Source organism: Electrophorus electricus, chromosome 6, assembly GCF_041902795.1.
Source record: "Electrophorus electricus isolate QZ-2024a chromosome 6, ASM4190279v1, whole genome shotgun sequence".
Taxonomy (NCBI): domain Eukaryota; kingdom Metazoa; phylum Chordata; class Actinopteri; order Gymnotiformes; family Gymnotidae; genus Electrophorus; species Electrophorus electricus.
Genome location: NC_137502.1, coordinates 24,052,056 through 24,072,671, shown reverse-complemented (window position 1 = coordinate 24,072,671; position 20,616 = coordinate 24,052,056). Strand labels below are relative to the sequence as shown.

The 20,616-nt window shown below is 43.2% G+C and overlaps 1 protein-coding gene across 5 annotated transcripts in view; it reads left to right on the top strand.

Annotated features, from left to right (window-relative positions):
- The first annotated feature begins 1,659 nt into the window (after positions 1–1,659).
- The window catches only part of fli1 (Fli-1 proto-oncogene, ETS transcription factor), a 28,115-nt gene continuing 9,158 nt past the window's right edge, over positions 1,660–20,616 (top strand). For 2 of the 5 annotated variants that reach the window (XM_081716050.1, XM_027010075.3), the window contains exons 1-5: positions 6,247–6,405; positions 10,402–10,613; positions 11,084–11,235; positions 11,704–11,907; positions 17,448–17,516. In XM_081716050.1, the coding sequence (XP_081572176.1) occupies positions 6,316–6,405; positions 10,402–10,613; positions 11,084–11,235; positions 11,704–11,907; positions 17,448–17,516 (727 nt within the window). In that variant the 5' untranslated portion in view covers positions 6,247–6,315. Of the gene's footprint in view, positions 1,747–6,246; positions 6,406–6,955; positions 7,110–10,401; positions 10,614–11,083; positions 11,236–11,703; positions 11,908–17,447; positions 17,517–20,616 lie in introns of those variants that run through there. The other 3 variants (XM_035525249.2, XM_027010077.3, XM_081716051.1) reach the window with 3 other exon arrangements.

Genomic DNA, 20,616 nt, shown 5'->3' with positions numbered 1-20,616 from the left:
GGCGCAGTGAAACCTGATGGTTTTTGAAAATAGGCTTATTCATCATTGTTCTGTAACCTTTTGCGAATAGTGACATACCGTCAGCCTAGCTATTCTGGGGGGGAAAAAGAAACAAATATTTTATTTTTACAATCGGCAACGCTGGTTTGTTTGTTCGTTCGTTTGTTCATTTATTTGGTTGACTCATTCATTATTGATTCTCCTGTATTAGTGTCTTAGGGCCTTTTTAACATACCCTCTTGCAATTAAAAATGGATCCATTATGAAAACATTTCTGAACTTTTTGTCATGGTCTATATTTTATGCTCAAACTTTCTTCTCTTGGTCGCTGCTCATCGTTCGCCATCCACGATCGTTCGCATTACAAAACCATGCAGCTAGCGCAGGCGACCTATCGAATTAAGTATGTAACATGTGACAGCTGTTTACGCAGAACTGACACGTGACACGTCTTCTACTGAAATAAAGTGTGAGCTGTGCTATTCTTTTGACACTGTTTTGAAACGATAACCTGTTATTTTCATTGTGGCCTTACCGCTGCGGTATGTTAAATGGTACTAGTGTAATAGTACTTTGTAACAGCGTACTAAAGCACAGACACAAGACCCCGTCCCCGAGATGCCCTTTCACCCGAGACTTTGTAAGCTACACTTATTAAAGCGAAAAGTGCTTCAGCATGTGCGCTGCCTGAGGACGAACGTTATGGGGGCTGGGCGTATATCGTATCCACAACACCACGAACAACAAACGTTATTATTATTATTATTATTTTAATTATTATTATTATTATTATTATTATTATTATTATTATTATTATTATTATTATTATTATTATTATTATATGTTGATAACAAATATAAAGATACGCTATAATGATAATATAATATACCTGTAAGAAATGATCAACTCTTAAATGCACGAAAGCGATCTTATTTCTGCACTGTTCCTGTTTCTTCAAAAAGCTCGTGAACCAAATTCCTTTTGGTGGAATTGGTTGGATTAGAATGGAATGCAAGGTGTTTGCCCACATCCAAGAACACTTTAAGGTTCGATTGAAAGTGTTTTTTCCGGACTGAAATACAGCAGAATTGTAATTCCCTAACAATATATGTCGTGATGAGAAAAGGTCCCTTTAATACCAGGAGGCATGACAAAAGGTTTTAGAACTTATTGAAACCTACAATATGGTCAACCAAGAAAAATGGGGATTTTTTCACTTTAACGTGAATAAACTCTACCGTGAGGCCCTTGAAGTTGTGGTCACTTCATGGAAATGAGAACGGCTGACTGACTGTCTAGTTCACAGACTGAATGAAGGTGAATGAATGAAAGAATGAATGAATTCGTTCCTGTGCGTATGTTATGGCTGACCTTGGAGCACGTCTTACGTTGCTTAAAATTGAATAAATGTAGTCGGTTTGCATTTTTTTTAAAGCTTTCAAATTGATTATCATTGACTATTATCATTATTAATAATATTATAAATATCACAATTATTATTTTTATTATTACTTCAATCATAATAATCATTATTACAAGTAGTAGTAGTGAAACGATATTGCTGATGTTGTTATTTAGTGATGATCAGCAATTATTAGGATCGTTTTCCACTGCAGTTACCTGTGGCTTTTGTCTCTATTATTGTTTTCATTTTCTTAGGAGCCGTGAAGTGAAAGTGACACATTTTCGGCTCTTTGTCCAATGACAATGTTTCAGACTGTCCCCGACACTTCGTCTTACGTCAAGGTAAGACAAAATCACCACCGCGAACAGGTAATTGGAGGATGCAGAGGATGTGTAATATTTATGTAATATATGTGTAATATTTTTTACAATTTGAAATCAGTATTTACCAAGAACATTATCTCACTATATAATCAAATTAAATCAAATCATATGTATTTATATAGTGCTTTTTACAACAGATGTTGTCACAAAGCAGCTTTACAAATCCAAGCGGCCAGTGACCAAGCCAAGGGCGACAGTAGCAGGGAAGAAATATAAGATATTACATTTAAAATATATAAGAAAATGTTATTTAAAAAACCTCTAATTGTGGCTTAGGCCCCCGTCCCGTCCCTGATGGCCATTTTTGAAATAAGAAATAGCATAACTGCAAAGCAAGGCCAGGGCACGAGCGGAACTGTCACTCGGCAGGTTATAGAGCTGAGCCCTAAACTCCGGAGATGAATATTTAATGTGCTTTTTACAAGTTATGCATTAGCCCAATTGGATGGACTACGTGCCCTGGAATTGATTTAGCCAAAGGCGGACAGAGAAGGGTTTGCTTGCACCTTGCCTGCGATTTCTTGCCTGCGATTTTGCTCAGAAGGGCGGGGCGGGGCGGAGCAGGCAGGGGCGGGGTGGCACTGGACGGGTAGGGTCAGCTCTGACCTGTTTGCAGGTCATTTAATGTTCGTAATTACATTTGAAACAGCGCATTGCTTCATATTCAATTATTCAAGTGAACACCACAAACGATGCGAATAGCATATATCTGGCTCTGAAGTTGCAAAGAATGTTCTGTTAATGTTCGATATAGAATGATCTAATGCAAGATCAAACTTTTTACATTTCCATTAATATGACCTAATAATATTAGCAGGTTATAGACAACGAATGATCTGTAGGTTCGGGATAACTTATTTATTTATTTATACTCGTGAGGGTCCAGAGGCTGCGTGTTCATTCGGTGCTTTGGCACAGGTAATTGGGCGCTCAGATAAACTGTGGTTGTTCATTCTTTGAGAAAATGAAAGACACTTTGACATTTCCAGAGTGTATTTATGACAGAAGTAGCAGTACCACGCAAAAACCCTCATATATCAAAAGGGTTAGAGAGCTCACGTACATACAGACAGACACCATGAAAATGAAATATTGTGCCTGGTAAAGTCATTCATTATATCTTTACAATCAGCATACTTTCCAGAACGGACTTGTTATGTTATGGAGACTTATTACCCTCCTGCATAAGGGACCTTTTCATGAAGACACTGCGTTTGTGTTGCTCCACATAGGGGCCGAGTTTCACAGTGTGCAAATGTTGGAGACCAACGAACAGTCCACGATTTGTTTCGAGACATTAGCGACTAAGGAATGTTGGAAGAAAACGTTCTCTTTGAAATCCCACTATATCCCTTCGGATTTAAAAACAAACGGTGATGTGGACCGAGTCGATGGTAGCGTCTCTACAAATACTAAAAGAATGCTTTAAAATTAGGACTGACTCTTAGGGTTGTAGGCTATATATAGTGATATTAAATATTCATAGACGCTTCATAACGCTTCAGCTCCCCTTTGAAAGCACGGCACATGAAATTTTGTTTCTCTAAAAATCTTTGCTTGATGGAATTAGGTAAACTTGATGTTTCTGACACGTTGAGAGGGGGATGCGCCATTATTTCATCACTGTTTATATGAATCAGAAGTACGCTTCAGTAAACGGCCTACACTAGACTTTGTTTTGTTTTTGTTAGACTGTGTTTTGTTTTTATTCCTAACTGGACGATCACCAAAATGTCTTTTATAATAGCCTGAGCGTAGGCGGAAGATGCGTATTGTTGGTAACAGTGACAATTTAAGCTGTCACAGGGTTGCAGAGCTGTACTGTTCCGAATGTGTCCCAGGCACGCCTGAAGTCCAGAAGATCAGCTTTAGAGAAATATTCTGCTTCATTCAAGCGAACCCACGGTTTAGCTGTGGTTTTGTTTGGTTAAGGCCAGGCGAGACTTGAGTTCTCCAAGAAAAATAAATCTCAAATTAATTATGGCCTCGAGCAAGGAGCCAGACAGCTTTGCGCTTGTGTGCAGCAGTCTCCATTTTTCGCCTTCGGTATTTTCACTTCTTTCTCTCTCTCTCTCTCTCTCTCTCTCTCTCTCTCTCTCTCTCTCTCTCTCTCTCGCTCTCTCTCTCTCTCTCTCTGCGTGAGAGGAGAGGGGCTCGCGACAAAGTTCTAAATTCTAATGAATAACCTGAGAAGCGCGATCTAGATCAGGGGCAGCGTCGCGGTTACGATAATATGTCTGAAACGTTAGTCACAATACCTTAATTCATAGTTTCTCAATGATTTTGATCTGCTGAGGTAGGTCGTCTCAAGACCAATGTGCTTTAAAAGGACTCTGAACGCATAGCCTAAGTATACTTTAGTACAGTAGCAGACAATTCTCCAAATGTACTTTAAAAAGGTATGAACTAATAATACTAACAGCCATAATAATCATATTATCATTGTTGTTTTTATTCTTATTGTTGTTGTTGTTGTTGTTATTGTTGTTGCTGTTGTACTTTTTGAGTTAAAAATGTCAGTAATTTCCTACATTTTTGGGCAGTCGAGGGAGGCTTCGGTTGGTCATGTTCTGAGCGTTTGTGGGTGTCTTAGAGTAACCATTTACAAACCTAACCCATCCCCAACGGAGCCCACCCACTTTAGGGCTTTTCCAATAGTGTGGAGCCACTGGCTTCCCACAGATCGTGGTTGGAAGAAATGTCTGGCTGTCAAGCTCCAGCGTCACGCCAGATGTTCTGTGGCTCGTTGTATAAACCAACATGCATCTGTTTATTGGCCTTCAAAAATGTTTGTTACCGCTGGACTCATGTTGACCTGGATGACTGGAACGCTGGGCGAACGCCGTTTTATCGAGATTTACGATAGGTTTACGTTGTCTGATGATGTTTGTTCGTCAATTAAATCTAACTCTCCAAATCAGAACACTAACATTTTCGCAGTGAACCATTCTAAAGGGGAAAATGTGAACCATGTGAAAATATGAAACAATGACGCTTTTATTCAGTTAACGTTGCGTACCCTGACCTGGCGTGTTTTCGGGGTCTGGGACATGTGTAGAACTTAATATCATAACTTACTTTCAACTGTATACTATCGTTTTATCAAAGTGTAAATGAGCTCTTCGGGCAGTTTTATTAAATACCTTTTAGAACTATTTTTCCAAACGAAATCATGTAGACCTGCTTGCATTCTTATCGTTTATGGAATATGTGATTTAAGCACTGGTCAAAAATCTCATCTATACGATCCTAGGGAGATCCAATAAAACATTAGAGTCATTAGCTCTGTGTAACTCCCTTCTGACTGTCAGACCTCCGTCTCGCCGTGCGCTCAGGGATAATTGTGATTTAATTAAAAGAATGCTGAGATGTCTGTGGAGACATGACTCTAGGGAACCATGTTTCATCTCTCACGTCCTTTGGCCAGCAACTGTGTCCATCCTGACCACTACAGTCTATCATAATTATGTCACCAAATTGCAGGACTGTGGAATATGTTGTGGATTTGGCAAACCATGCGTAAACAACACCAACAAATAAAAATCCAGACTTGTATTCTAAAGTTACTCCCCGTCTTCCTGGCCTCATTCCAAAACAACGTTCTAATTGAAATTCTCTACATCTTTCGCATAGCAAGACGATATCGATGAAAGTCTTTAAGATCGTTTTTTTCTATATAGAAGTTCAGACAGTGCTGTTTTGTTCACTGAGAGTAGACACCGACTCTAAATGGTTAAACAAGGTGTCTCCCTTAATTACGACGAGCTGCACTGGCCCCAGGCAGGGGAAGCCTTGACCCCTAGCAGGATCCAGATGTGGCGGTCTCGAGGGGGCCTCTCCCCCACCAGACCCCCAAGTCGCGAGCAGACAGACCAGTGGACGCAGACTCAATCTCGCCCTACTGCTGTCGTTCCCTCAGGCACGACCCACTCAGTCAGGGGCTCGCGAGGTCCGAAGGTCTGGTCACGTCCTGTTCCAGCTCCACGAGTCGACTGTGCTCGGTAATAACGCAGCTGAATTGATGAGGGCTATTTTAGAATGAAGAGAAAAGTTCTGGGTGTGGGGGCTGGGGTCTCTGATTTGAAAGGCTGAAATTAAGCCATGTACTCAACATAAATAAGTAATTATAACCAGACCATAGACGAATAGAACCCATTAACAATATTGCAAAAGACGAGGTGGTGGTGATCACAATTACAGCCCTTACAAATATATGTTATTTATTTATGTATTTTGTTTATTTATTTGTCCGTGGTGAAAATAGTTTAGCCTTTTATCTCGTAGCCCCCGAGTATCATGCCACTGAGACCGTATACCAAATGCCATTGAAATCGTAAAATTGTTCAACACCAAATTAGGCCAGGTATCAGTTTTTGTGCATCTATACGTGCCACATACACTAGTGTTTCTGGGGATAGTCCGTCCAACAGCGTTCACCCCTGCGCTCGTGAACAGACGCACACGTGCAGCGCAGATCTACGCAGTCGGGCTCCGCTCGCCGTGCCGCTCCTGGTTCGGATTTTATTCATGGTAAAGGTAAAAACAATTTCGGGATTTCACCCCACTGCAGACGTTTGGAAGACCCTTACAAGAGATTCACAACACACGCAGCCACAGGTAGTTCCAATTTTCGCTTCTCCTCGTCTTGATTTACTGTTCCTTAACCTCTTTCGATGAAGATGTGTCGGCGCAGGAAGTTCATATATCTCTCTGTGAAACTTCGAGTTATAAAACGGTCAAATATAGGAACTAAAATGAATGAAACCTGTAGTTTTGTCATTTTAGGTTCATTGAGTTCATTAGAGACAGTTTAATCTTTGTAGTTGTGAGCACAACCACAGCGGTCGCTTATGATCATGGCTATAAGTATGAAATTCTCATTTCGTATTCAGATAGTTGAGATAATATGCATTTCAAAGTTTAAGTATGATAACAAACATTTTTTAAACTTTGACTAATGTCTTGCTTAAGAAAAACACGCAGATGCATAACATATAAAGAGCTGGCAGCTACTCCGTAAATATTTCCAAGCAATAACATTTACAGAGGAAAGAAACGCTATTGTTTTCGTGTCTTATCTCCTTGGGACAATATCCTGCCTTTCGGTCCCGCAACGAAGGCAGGGCTAGAAGTGACACACATAGCTTCCTTCTCTAGCGGAGTGACTTCACTTCCCAAAATTAGAGGAAAAAAACCATCCGGCTAAACTGTCTCTTTCTCTCCGCGACATCTCGGGGGCTGGAATTAATTCAGGCGCGTGTCATGTTTGGAATATTGTTGGGGTACACTGAAAATTGCACAAAATGGACGGAACTATTAAGGTAAGCTTGAAGGACAGCTTTTTAGACAGACCACATTGAGGAGTTGCGTCTCTAGCGATAGGACCGACGCTTATTTCAGTCTGGGGGGATGTGGAACGGTCTCGCCGCAGAAATTCTATTCTGTCGTTCCGCGAGCGGTAACCAGATTTCCTACGGTTTTCCTCCTCAAAGTTTCCTTTTCCCTTTCATCAAAACTTCGCTGAATGTTGAAAAACGGGGGGGAAGGCACGCATCACCCAGATGTAAAAGCACGGAACGAGCGCAGCGTATAGACGCGGTTCATGGACGAAATAAAATGGGTATTTTTAAGAAAATTGTAATGTATGTATCTTCGAGCCATAATATAACGACGATGCTTGATGGGATTGTTTCTTGAAGTGCCCTTCTCGACGCGTTAAGCTGTTCGTGTGAACGTAGCGTTTTATATATAAATCACAAAGCGTTGGCTTGATATGTAGCTACGCAGGATCAGTGACGCTGCGCCCGGGTCCTGCGCCCGGGTATGTGGTTCATACTCCACAGGACCGAGCCCACCCACTACATCTATAATATCACTCAGCGTTTTGTTTTCTTGATAATCGAATTAATTAGACTTTCTCGATTATTGATTTCATTTTGTGTTTTCTTTTGGTATTAATGTCACGAAAGAATTAATTAATATTTATAATACCAAGTATCAGTGAAAAGGTATTGTCTAAGAGAGTAGGTGTGCAAATGTGCAAACCACTGCACCGGTTATCTGATTTCTGATAAAGGTCATAAAACCTTTTTTTCCCGATTTCTATTGTGAGATTTTCATATATTTTATTATTCGTTTTTTAAACATGCGTTTTTCACGATTCTACCTAAATATAGGCTTGAACCTAATGATAAAAGGTGCCGGAAACGACTGTACGTTAAATTGCATAAACTATGACCTGAGTTTTAATCAGATTTATATTGCGGGATGGTGGGTGATGGTGGGGGGGGGGTCTTGGGGAGAGAAACTGTGTGTTCCTTGATTTCCCTCTTTGTGCTCTTATTAGTGGCTTTGGGTGTGGTGTAGGCTTTTGGAGACCTGTGAATCTGTCTTTGCAGATTTCATCATGCTAATTGCCAAAAAGCCAAATTTTATAATTTTATCATTTAAAAGTTTATTGCAAGAATGTTATATAAAAATTGATGATAAAAGTTTTTAAAAATAGGTGTTTTTTGTTTTTTTTAAAGAATAAAAATAATAATATAATGATGATGATGGTGATAACAATAACATCATCATCATCATCAACAACAACAACAACAACAATAATAATAATAATAATAATAATAATAATTGTTACTGTTGTTGTTGATAATGTTATTTCTTTTAAAAAATGGCTGCTATATTGTATGGGTAACCACTATTCTTGATTGAGTTTTAACTGTAGACTTATGCAGTGTTACTCATCATAATGGGGCTCTCGAGCCATGGAGGTTTCCTGTTCTTCACAATCTGGCTTCCTGTCAGGTTTCCTCTTCCTTCTTAAACAAAAGACGGGAACACACTGTGCATCAGCACCTTGTATGGCACCATGCCTCTCATGGAAGGAGCCCATCCCAACCTGAAGCCATGACGTGTCTGACGGCTGGAAGAGCCACCGCTCTCAACGGCTTCTCACCCTCTGCAGGCTTGCAGTGGCAATCTCAAACCCTGGTTGAAAAATGTGGTCTCTTTTAGTCAGAAAACAAACAAACAAACAAACAAACAAAAACTCACGCTGCACCCATGTTTATGTACAAGACTGCTGTTTAAAGAGGTGTCGCGGGCGCGCCTCACTGTTAATGTATACGGCCACACCAGCCCAGGCCTGTGGTTTTTCTTGGACCAAGTGAGCTATGTAGGCATTGCTAATTTATGGTCTGAAGAAAATGGCACTTTTGCAAACGTTTCAACCTCGTCATAATGAAAAGCTTGACTTCATACATTTTCCTTCCAGCCTTTCTGAAATCACCCATGTATATAGATGCAGGAATGGTGCCTATTGCCAGTACTGCATTGTGTGTGTGTGTGTGTGTGTGTGTGTGTGTGTGTGCGTGTGCGCATGTGCATGAGCATGGGGAATTAGATTTTCCTATTTTTAAAAAAGCATCTGTAATCTTGGGTAAGCCTGACTGCCAATCATGAATTATATGGTGGAGGTTGATATGTCTCAGTTAAGAGCCACACGGCTGTCCGAGTGGTGCTACAGGCCCTTATCTGGCGCTGTAGTGGCATTCTTTCACCCCGTCATAGCTATCCCGCGGCTGGCCTGCCACCCTGGCTCCCTCTGATAGGCTCTACTCATGACGCGCTGGTCCAACCCATCAAGTTGATGGCGCCTGTCGAGGAGTGCCAGGGTTTTGTGTGTGTGGGAGGGGGGTTCAGTGTAGTGAGCACACGGAGGTGGGGTGCTTGTGCATGATGGCTTCATTGCAGAAGCTTGCTTTGTGTTCCGGGCAGCCTCGGCCGAGTGGCGGGTGTCACTTCTGGCCATGGAGATCTCATTCAGTTGGATGTACAGAATCTGAAGGAAGCACTCTACTCAAGGAGATATCAGGCTGTAATTAAACCTAAAATGTCGCAGCATTCTCTTCCAAGTAGTTTGGTATATTTACAACCCTCTGCTTTATGGAGAAGGAACACCAGAGAAGTTTGTGGCCCTCCAGAGAGTGCCATGTACTCTTCCTATACAGTACTGCTCTACTGTACAATGAGTAGCTAGACATTAACAGGTGCAGGCTCTGGCAGGTGTTTATAGCTTATGAAAGGAGCAGAAGGAAATCTATTCTATTGTGCTGGCTCATGAACGAAGTTCAAAAGAAAGGGGTTGTGGGGGGGCACAGGACCCCATGAAAGATGTGAATGAAGATGTGACTGTGAATGAATGCTTCAGTGGGATTGCGTGAGGAGCATTAGCCTGTGGTCAGCACAGACAGAGCGCTCCGGTCGGCCAGTCTGCACCGTTTGTTTTCTTTAATAAAGCAACATCACCCCAGCCAAGCTCCCGCATGGAAATCAAACAGCACCGTGACCTCAGAACTGCGACTGCGCTCCCGGATCTCCTCTCTGGCCTGGCTCACATTTGAGCCATGAGCGATTTTAAAAAAAAAAGTACAAATGTACTTAGAAATAGTGGTCTTCAGATTATGTTGGATTATTTGACTATTAACTTTATCAGCATACTAACAGTGAGGATTCAGAAGGATGGTTTTGCGCTACGTTCTGGACAAAAACAGGTAAAGCCTATTTAAGAACACTCATCTTGCTCTAACGCTTTCCCTTCCCTCCCTGCAGGAGGCGCTATCAGTGGTGAGTGAAGACCAGTCCCTGTTCGAGCCTCCCTACGCTGCTGCCGCGCCGCTCGCCAAGACGGACATGACGGCGTCCAGTGCTCAGGATTACGGACAGGCCCACAAGATCAACCCCGTCCCCCCCCAACAGGAGTGGATCAACCAGCCCGTCCGCGTCAGCGTGAAGCGCGAGTACGACCACCTCAACGGAACCAGGTGCGGCCAACTCACCAGGCCAAGCGCATTCAGTTTTGCTCCACGGAACATGACAAAAATGTCTCAGAAATTTGTTTTGCGCACCAGTTTCAAATGACATTCATTGCGCAGTTAGAATCCACGAGCTGCTCCAGGCTGTGGCACGTCTTCGACCTCTGCAAATGACTTTGCAGAGTGAATAGCACAATGCAAGCAGGCCAGTAATGTGGATTTGATTGCACCATTGATTTGTACAAGATGCATAAGATGTCAAATGAGCTGTTTAGGTTACTGCTCATACATCAGTCACATTAAATTGTTATTCAGAGAAGTGAATAAATGAATAAATACCAGAAAGCACTGCTTACCCTGCTGTGATGGGTGCGTAGGGCTCATGGCCAGCGAGCGGGGAGTGTCTAAGATGTCCTGGGTTTCTGAGCAGCAAGCATATTTGTTCCTAAGCCTCTCTGCCCCCCCCCCCCCGGTCTCAGGGAGTCCCCGGTGGACTGCAGTGTGGGGAAATGCAATAAGATGGTGAGCAGCTCCGAGACGTCACAGATGGGTTACGGAGGCTACATGGACGAGAAGAGTGCCCCACCCCCCAACATGACCACCAATGAGAGAAGAGTAATCGTCCCCGCAGGTGCGAACAAACAGCGGGGAACAGAATGGGTGGCTGCTGTGTTTGCAGATACTCTGCACAGCTTAAGAACAGCGCTGTTCTCTGGGCAGGCAGCAACGGGGTGTAGTTAAAGGGAAGAGTGATGGTAAAGTTCAAGTGTGAGTCGGCATCCCCTGTTCTTCCCTGATAGATCTTACACACAAGAGCCTGAATATAACTCCATATGAAACTGTCAGTCTGGAAGTGAAAGTTTTACAAGCAAACCACCACAGGGACAATTTTGATTATTATGATATTTCCAGTAAACCTCTTTGGAAGGATGAATAAAAAATATTAGGTAGTCTTTCTTAAGAGTAAACAAAATGACCAGTTTGTACTTTTTTACTTTTAACTCTTTGTAAGTAACCCAGCACATCAACCAGTATTCCATTCTAGACCTCTGTACCCAAGGCTCTGATTTGCGTGCTGATGGGGTTTTTTTGTTTGCAGACCCGTCCCTGTGGTCTCCAGACCACGTGCGGCAGTGGCTAGACTGGGCTGTGAAGGAGTATGGTCTCCTGGAGATCGACACGGCCATGTTCCAGAACACGGACGGAAAGGAACTGTGCAAGATGACCAAGGAGGACTTCCTGAGGCTCACGAGTGTCTACAACGCTGAAGTCTTGCTCTCACATCTCATTTATCTCAGGGAAAGTAAGTGTGCTCTTCTTCCTCTGAAACTGAGGGTGTCTGTCTGTGGGTGAAGGGATGGCAGGCGTCCAATGAAATTGTTCCAGTGTCATGTATCAAGCCTACTGTCTCTGGCATTTTTTTTTTTTTTTAATTTCTAAACGTACATTTTAAAACCCTTTTATAGATTTAAGTTTGGTGTGTGTTGGTAAGTTCCCAGTGACTCACAAACATTAGTTTCTGGGTTAGCATATTGGGCTGCAGTTGAGGTGCTGTAATTTTGGAGTGAGTGTGACAGAACTTGTGGCCAGACATAATGACTACCATGTGAAATCGCCAACCACGTGCAACACGCTAGAGGCTAAAAGATCAGACGCGTGCTTCGAACCACCAAGCGCAGTATCGCAGAGTTCTAGCGCATCACCATCGAAGGCAAACAAAAGAATGTCCTGCTGATATCATATTTCCCATTTCAGTGGCTCTTGAATTCCTGTCTAGTGTCAGACTAGAGATTTAATAACTACTGGAAGGGATGCCAGACCATAGAATCAGATGTCCCTCTTACAACACTGTCATTTGCTTAAACAGTTTTTACTCTCACATTATTAAAAAATCATCAAGAAGTTTTGAAGGCGCAGTTTGTGTTTGTTTACTAGAATTTATGAACTGTTTAGAAATCAAATTACAAAATGAATTCTGCCATAACAGTGAAGTCTTTGGTACTGATCTCAGCTGCTGAATGCATGAATAGCAATACACAACATATGATCTGCATTGTTTAGTGTGGTAAATGAAGTCACTATATTTACATGTTCCCTTTGTTTGTGCCACGACATGGAGAATTTGTTTGAACGTCTGATGTTTTGTCTGAGTCCCTGCCATGCGGGACAAGGTAATGAAAGATAGGACTGAAGTCACATGTCACACCATGCAGTAAACGCTTCAGTCTCCAAAGTAGGTTTAATAGTTTTCGGCTCAGGAAGGGACGGCTTCTGGCTCCTCTCACTCCCATAACTCCTCAGCACAGCCACGTTTTGCTTGGCAGAGCCGCTGCGACCATGAAGAATTTCGATAACCGACCCATCTAAATCCTCTCCCCTCCGGAGTGCCCGCAGCCAGCGGTGGGCTGAGACGAAGCCCAGGTGTGTGACCTCGGGCGGCCGTCTGCCTGACCGTGCCCCTGCCCCCGCACTGCACATGAACGTTTATCCCTCATTTAAGGACAGCGGCAAGCCCATTCCCAGCCCATTCCCATCCCGTTCCCAGCCCATTCCCATCCCATTCCCGTTACTCTGCCGTGCCTTTACAGGCCTAGTTTTGGATTTGTTTCACAGGAAAATAAACGAGGTCAGGTCTTCCCCCAGTGCCGTCTAGAAGAAATGCGTCGACAGAGACGCGGTGCATCTGTGAGCGGGCCCACCGTCTTGCCCCTTTGGAGCAGGGGAGAGTGCACGCCCAAGGTTCGCACCCTGCTCCGGCGTGAGCCACACAGCCCCGGCGAGCACCGATCACGCCAATCCGCTGGCAAACGGAGGCGGCATGCGTACTCCAAAGGGTCGGGCCCCCGGACGGGATGAGGGGAACAGCTGGCTTTTGGGTGGGCGGGGTCACGGTGCTTAAAAGCGCAACTCTCTGAGAAAAAAAAACACATGCGCCGAGGGATTCGGCAGCGTGAGGTAATGGGAACTTTATTCTGTGGGTGTCGGCCGTTTTCGTGTGCCTCGCCAGGCCTAGGGCTGCGTGGAGACAGAGAGCATAACGGGGCCATTGTGAACAGAGAGGCAGAACCCAGCCGCCACGGGGCTTTTTCTTTCCCCCCTCTGTTAGATGAGAGCCTGACGTTTGGGAGTTTTCGTTAGAGAAGAGTGCTGCAGCGCTGAACTTGGGCTTAACAACAAGGCATCATGCTAATCCCCCCACCCCACTCTTACCCCCACCTCTCTCCACACTTCAGCCTCTTTGTGAGTTAGGGTGGGAAGGTGGCTCAGACTCCACCGTGGGCTGATTTGAATCAGTTTGGCTGTAATCCTGAGTCAGAATCAAACAGTAGAAGAGATCTAGGTATGATGATGTGGATTTGATGAGATGCTGGGCATTAGTATGTTAGTGTGTGTGTGTGTGTGTGTGTGTGTGTGTGTGTGAATTTGCCAGGGCGTGGTTCACTCTCAGAACCCAAGACTTTTGATCTTTTTCTGATCTTTTTCCTCTCATAGCACAAACACAATCACAGACAAGCAATGAGGCAAACACAAATACATACTCACACGCACACGCATTCACGCGCGCACACACACACACACACACACACACAAACACACACGCACACACACACACGCACGCACGCACACACACACACACGCACTCACGCACACATGCTAGTATGACCCTGCGTGCGTGTAAACAGCCTGTGAGGTGTCTCCAGAGTGAGCCGTCTCAGGATCTGACAGCAGCAGTGTAATCATTTAATACACATCTGTGTACATGGAGGCAGTCGCATTCTGTTTACTCTGACTCTGATTAACATTCCAGCATGTCATTAAAGCTTATACACAGTAGAGCAGTAGAGGGATCCTCTCCCCTAGTCCCAGGCTAGACTGCGAGAACAGCTTACACACACAAACCTACACGCATCCAGATATATATATATATATATATATATATATATATATATATATATATATATATATATTGCAAAGGAGCATACGTAGGAATGATGGCACTCAGAAAGTGTCACAAATGCACACAGATACATGCACAGAGAGGAAACACGAACTGGACTGAAGTCTGGATGTCGAGCCCAAAAGATCAGTCTCCCGGGAAAACATGTAGCCGCGTGAATGAAGCTGCAGCCTGGTCAGAGTGGTGCGAACACTCAGCCCGTTAGTTCGGCTTCACCGTAGGTCACTCTGCATGTGACTGCCACCCAAGCGCCAATATGCTTTCTGGCCGCAATTTGAGAATTTGTTTAAATTGCAGTGGGAGAGGGGTACTGCAGTAAACTGACATTGCCTGACCAGTCAGTAAGCCCGAGAGAGAGAGAGAGAGAGAGAGAGAGAGAGAGAGAGTGCACATGCATGTGTTTGAGAGTGTATGTGTAAGGTGGTGCATGCATGTGCAGGGGTCCATACATGTTCACGTGTGTTGTGGGTTTGGAAGCGTTGTGGGGTTCGGGGCTGTGTGTGATTCACAAAACTGAAAAGCATGCGCGTCTATGGCAGTACAGACAGATGGAAAGTTGAATTATTCAGGGACACACACGCTGTTGGAACGTCCTTGATGGTACTCGCTCTGAGGCTGTAGGAACAAGTGGATACACTAGTGTGACAATCCCAGTGTGGGAGGCCCTTGATAGTTTACACAGACCATAAACATATGTGAAGCTCTCTCTCTCTCTCTTGCTCTCTCGCTCTCTCGCTTTCTCCTTCTCTGCTCTACCTCTCTTTATATATATTTCTCTGCTCTTTCTCGCAGTTCTCTTGCTGTTGTTTGTTCTCTCTCTGGATTTTATTGAGCTGCCTTTCCACTTAGAGCAGATTATCACTGACGTTGTGAGGATCAGGACCCTCTATAAACTGTGTTGGTGGTGTGTGTGTGTATGTGTGTGTGTGTGAGTGCATTAGGAGTAAAAATATTTGAGTAAGAGAATGTCTGTGTGTCCAGGTGTTGTGTGAAACAGAGAGAAGTGACAGTTTGGCATTACAAGCAACTATGATCAGCTATGAGCAGCTATGAGCAGTTATGCATAGTTATGAGCAGCTCTGAGCAGTTATGCATAGTTATGAGCAGCTTTGAGCAGCTCTGAGCAGTTGTGTGCAGTTATGAGCAGTTATGAGCAGCTATGAGTGGTTATGAGCAGCTATGAGAGGTTATGAGTGGCTATGCGCAGTTATGTAATGCCACAGATCTACAAAAGCTTCAAAGGCCCAAAAAACAACCAACACAGCCATCTTCTTATGGAGGGATAAACAGTAAGCAGAAGACACTATAAAGCAACTCCACACACATGTACAAACACACAAACACAGTTGCTCTTTGGTGTATGTTGTATAATGTACATGTCCTAATAGTACCTATAGTAAGAAACCGAACTAACAGGATGCTGTAGTCTTATAGTAGTCAATAATTGTAGTAATACAATAGTCAATAGTCTCTGTGTCTTTTTGTTTGACTCCTCTCTACCATTCTAGTTCAGTTTGTCCTTCTCTCTACATCCCTCTCTGTTCGTTTGTCTCTCTTTTTCTCTCCATCTCCCTCTCGTGCTCCTTTTTTTCTCTCTTATTCATTTTCTCTACCCCCCGCCCCCCTCCTTTTTTAGCCCAGGGCTATGTGGGGGTTTATTTTGCTATGGGGGCAGCAGTGTTTGATTGCTACATAGGGATCACACCCCACACAATGCCTGCCCTGTTCTGTGGGCCCAACACCATGCTACTGGGGGTGAGGGGCCTGGAGGTTAAAATATGTATGTAGCACCCTCTCATCTCCCATGGAACACACACACACACACACACACACACACACACACACACAGTTACTGCCCTACTCCAGCAGCTTCAACTCACAAGGAAAGTATAATCAAAATGACCCTTCTGCTCTTTATTCCCCCACTGAGAATAAAGGAGTTGTTAGTTATGCCTCAAATGTGACCTCTATAACCAATCACACTACCTCCATAACCACTCATACTACCTCTATAACCACTTACACTACCTCTATAACAACTCACACTACCTCTATAACCACTCACACTACCTCAATAACAACTCACACTACCTCTATAACCACTCACACTACCTCAATAACAACTCACACTACCTCTATAACCACTCACACTAACTCTATAACCACTTACACTACCTCAATAACATCTCACATGACCTCCATAACCACTCACACTACCTCCATAACCAATCACACTACCTCTATAACCATTTACACTGCCTCTATAACCACTCACACTACCTCAATAACCACTCACACTACCTCTATAACCACTCACACTACCTCCATAACCACTCATACTACCTCCATAACCACTCACACTGCCTCTATAATCACTCACACCACCTCTATAACCACTTACACTACCTCTATAACCACTCACACTAACTCTATAACCAATCGCACTACCTGAATAACCACTCACACTACCTCCATAACCATTTACACTACCTCCATAACCACTCACACTACCTCAATAGCAGTAAATCTTCACAGATGAATATGAGTATTTGAATACTCCTCATGTGAATGAATGTGCCTTGGACCAGTGAAAGATGGTATCACTGTTGATCCAAACCACTTTGCCAGTTTTAGCAATGCAAAGTAAATCAACAGAAGTTACTTTAAATTTTGTATAAATACTGCAAGAGAGGGATGAATGGTGTAAAACGTTAAATGCAGCCTGTCTTTATTTTTCCATAAAGCCTCAAAGTGTAAACAGTAGTTACACTGTACTTACATCATTATTACACATCAATAAATAATTTAGTGGGACTGGACTTTGGTGTCATAATAACAGATTTGACATTTGTCTTTTAACAATGATGTCACATCATGTGTTGCAGGTAGCTCATCGCTATCATACAATGCACCATCTCACACTGACCAGTCTCCCCGGGTGGCCCCAAAGGAAGGTACGTCTGAACTCCACTCATATCCAAACACTGTCTCATTATCCCCACTAGAGCTACACACACCATTAACAGTACTCAAACTGACTGACTGAAAATGGACAGTGATTAGACAAAATGTTGTATCAGCAGTTTCTAGGAAGTCCCTTTTAAATATAGTCGCATTGATTCCAAAGAAATGCATCACCTTAACAATACCAACAGATGGTAGAGGAGTAATTCTGTGGGGTGATAGAGGTGGTCATTTAGCGTTCTCGGTCTCTTTCACTATCTGTAGCTTTCTCTTTCTATTTCTTTCTCCCTCCATCCTTTTCTCTTTCCTATTAGTGTGTGTGTGTGTGTGTGTGTGTGTGTGTGTGTGTGTGTATTATTGCGTGTATGTGTGTGTCCGTATGTGTGTATATATGCGAGTGTATATGCGTGTGCATGTTTGTGTGTGTATGAATGTGTGTGTATGTGTGTATGTGTGTATATATGTACATATGCATGTGAGTATGAGTTTGGGTGTGTGTGTGTGTATCTGTGTGTGTGTGTGTGTGTGTGTGTGTGTGTGTATGTGTGTATATGTGTATATATGTACATATGCATGTGAGTATGAGTTTGGGTGTGTGTGTGTATCTGTGTGTGTGTGTGTGTGTGTGTGTATGTGTGTATATGTGTATATATGTACATATGCATGTGAGTATGAGTTTGGGTGTGTGTGTGTGTGTGTGTGTGTATGTGTGTATATGTGTATATATGTACATATGCATGTGAGTATGAGTTTGGGTGTGTGTGTGTGTGTGTGTGTGTGTGTGTGTGTGTGTGTATGTGTGTATATGTGTATATATGTACATATGCATGTGAGTATGAGTTTGGGTGTGTGTGTGTGTGTGTGTGTGTGTGTGTGTGTGTGTGTGTGTGTGTGTGTGTGTACTTTTGCACAGACCTGGCTGCTGGGCAGGTGCTGTCTTTGTTCGGTGTAAATAAAAAAGCTGGTCGCTGAGCTGGCCTTTCAGCCTCCACCTGAGCATGGAGTGCTGGCCAAGGGCCTTTCAGAGGGCAGGGAATTAGCAAGACAAAGACCACGTGCCGTAGGCTCCCAAGCCAGCATCAAGAGAGGGAGACATATGCATCAGAGAGACAGGTGTCGCACTCTACAATACAGAATGGGGGAGGGGATATACTTCAAGTGAGTGGTTTGCATTTCTGTTTGTCTGAATGCTGAAAGTCCACCCCACAGCAACGGTGTAGTCCCCTTTAGCTGCACGAGGTGAACACAGTTCTTTAGCATGTACTGTGCCCTGTAAGGATTCTGGAGTGTGAGTGACTCGAAGGAAGCAAGACTTTCTGTTATGTGCACAGCAATGTATGTGCTATATATACATTATGTGAACTATGTGTCGGTCTCTTTGTCAGCCATGCGTGCGAGAATTTGGTTTTTACATACTTCATATTAATGAGTTGAGCTGCGTGATGAGGTATTATGAGGTCTGTGAAATGTCTGAGGCGTGCTTCTGTCTGCTGATCTAGACGTGCTGCAGACAACCACATGGAAAAGCAATCCAAGCTTAATTCATTATTTATCTATCTACACCATTCATCCGTTCGTCAGTATATGTGGCCTAGTTTCGCTGGCCTCCACTGTACACTGTCAGTATTCATTTAACCTTGTTTGTTTGTGAATGCTGTGCTTCAGCACCTCACCTTGATCCAAATTGTGTCTGTCCTGTACAATTCATTAAGCATAAGCATTGCGGTGTCACTCTACTGGATGCTGGTCCCTGCGAGAACAAACCCACTGGTGATGCGATGGTCTCTCATGGCGGTGATGCACATTTCATAAAGGACAGAAAATGTCTGAGGAGCCATATGCAGCTAACAGCCTGGTTAATGGAAGAGAGTGAGCTTTCCATACCGGACAGTTAATGACACCACAGACTGACACTGTTGCTGTGACATCACTGAGCAGTGTGTGAGATGTCTGGTTCTTTCTCAGGTGTGTAATGAGCTGTTTTGTCTGGCTAAGATGCAGGTTGTTGATTGCCTTGTACAATCACCACTGTGAGCCCACATTTCTAGATGGGCTTTTCTCATTTGAATTTGATAACGGTGTCTGTGCTATTGTTTGACATTCACTGAGAAATGAACAAATAATACAGTACTGGGCTAATGAAGGAGTCTTTTGTGTTTTTGATGCATGACCTTTCATCTTTTTATTATTCATTTTTAAAATACTACAAATAATAAACACAATTGTCTGTTTTTGAGTGACACTGAAGTTAGTGTTTTTACTTTTTGTATATACACAATTGCCTGTCTGATGAATTTTCATATATTTTCAGTGGTCAGTATTCAGGCTTGTAACTAGTAATCATCCTTGTTTGATTTCTTTTTGTCTGTTTTCATATAAATAGTTTGAATTATTAAAAATTCTAACTCAGTCCTGGAGTTCATTGGACAGGACTGGGAGCTCGTCAGAGTAGGTGGGTCGGTGCATAAAGGACATGGGAAGTCTGGGCTAGCCTCTTCAGACTGGAGGTCAGGCCTGTAATCACGCTGATAGCCCTCAGCTCTCGAGATCGGTGCTATCTCGGTAGAAGCAGAAGAGAGGCTGTCCTGATAAGTGCCTGAGCAAAAGCAGGCCATCCCAGACATGATGACCACTCTCTCAGCCCCTCATTAGAACCATTAGTACAAGGAACACTGGAGATTAGATAATGGCAGAGAGACCACGTGGGCTTTATGATAGACGGCACGGACTGCTGCATCCTCTCCATCTTACCGAACTTGCTTTTATAGTAACTGTGGCGCAGACATCATAAATTTCAGTGAACATGAATGCTGTAAGGCAATGAAGTACAATATGGAGATTCAACATGATTAGAATAATTTATTATAACAGAGAATCTGACCACCACTAGTCTGCATTGCTGTGAAAAAGAAAATGTTACTACAATATCTTATCTACACTATTGGATGTTTAGAACACCATGGAATGAATGTTATGATTTAAACATCTACTACTAATTCAGAAGCACTTTGCTTGCACAGCTGATGAAGGACCTCTCTCTGAAACGTTCTGTTTTTGTGTACTTTACTACAATTTTGAATATCTCTACAT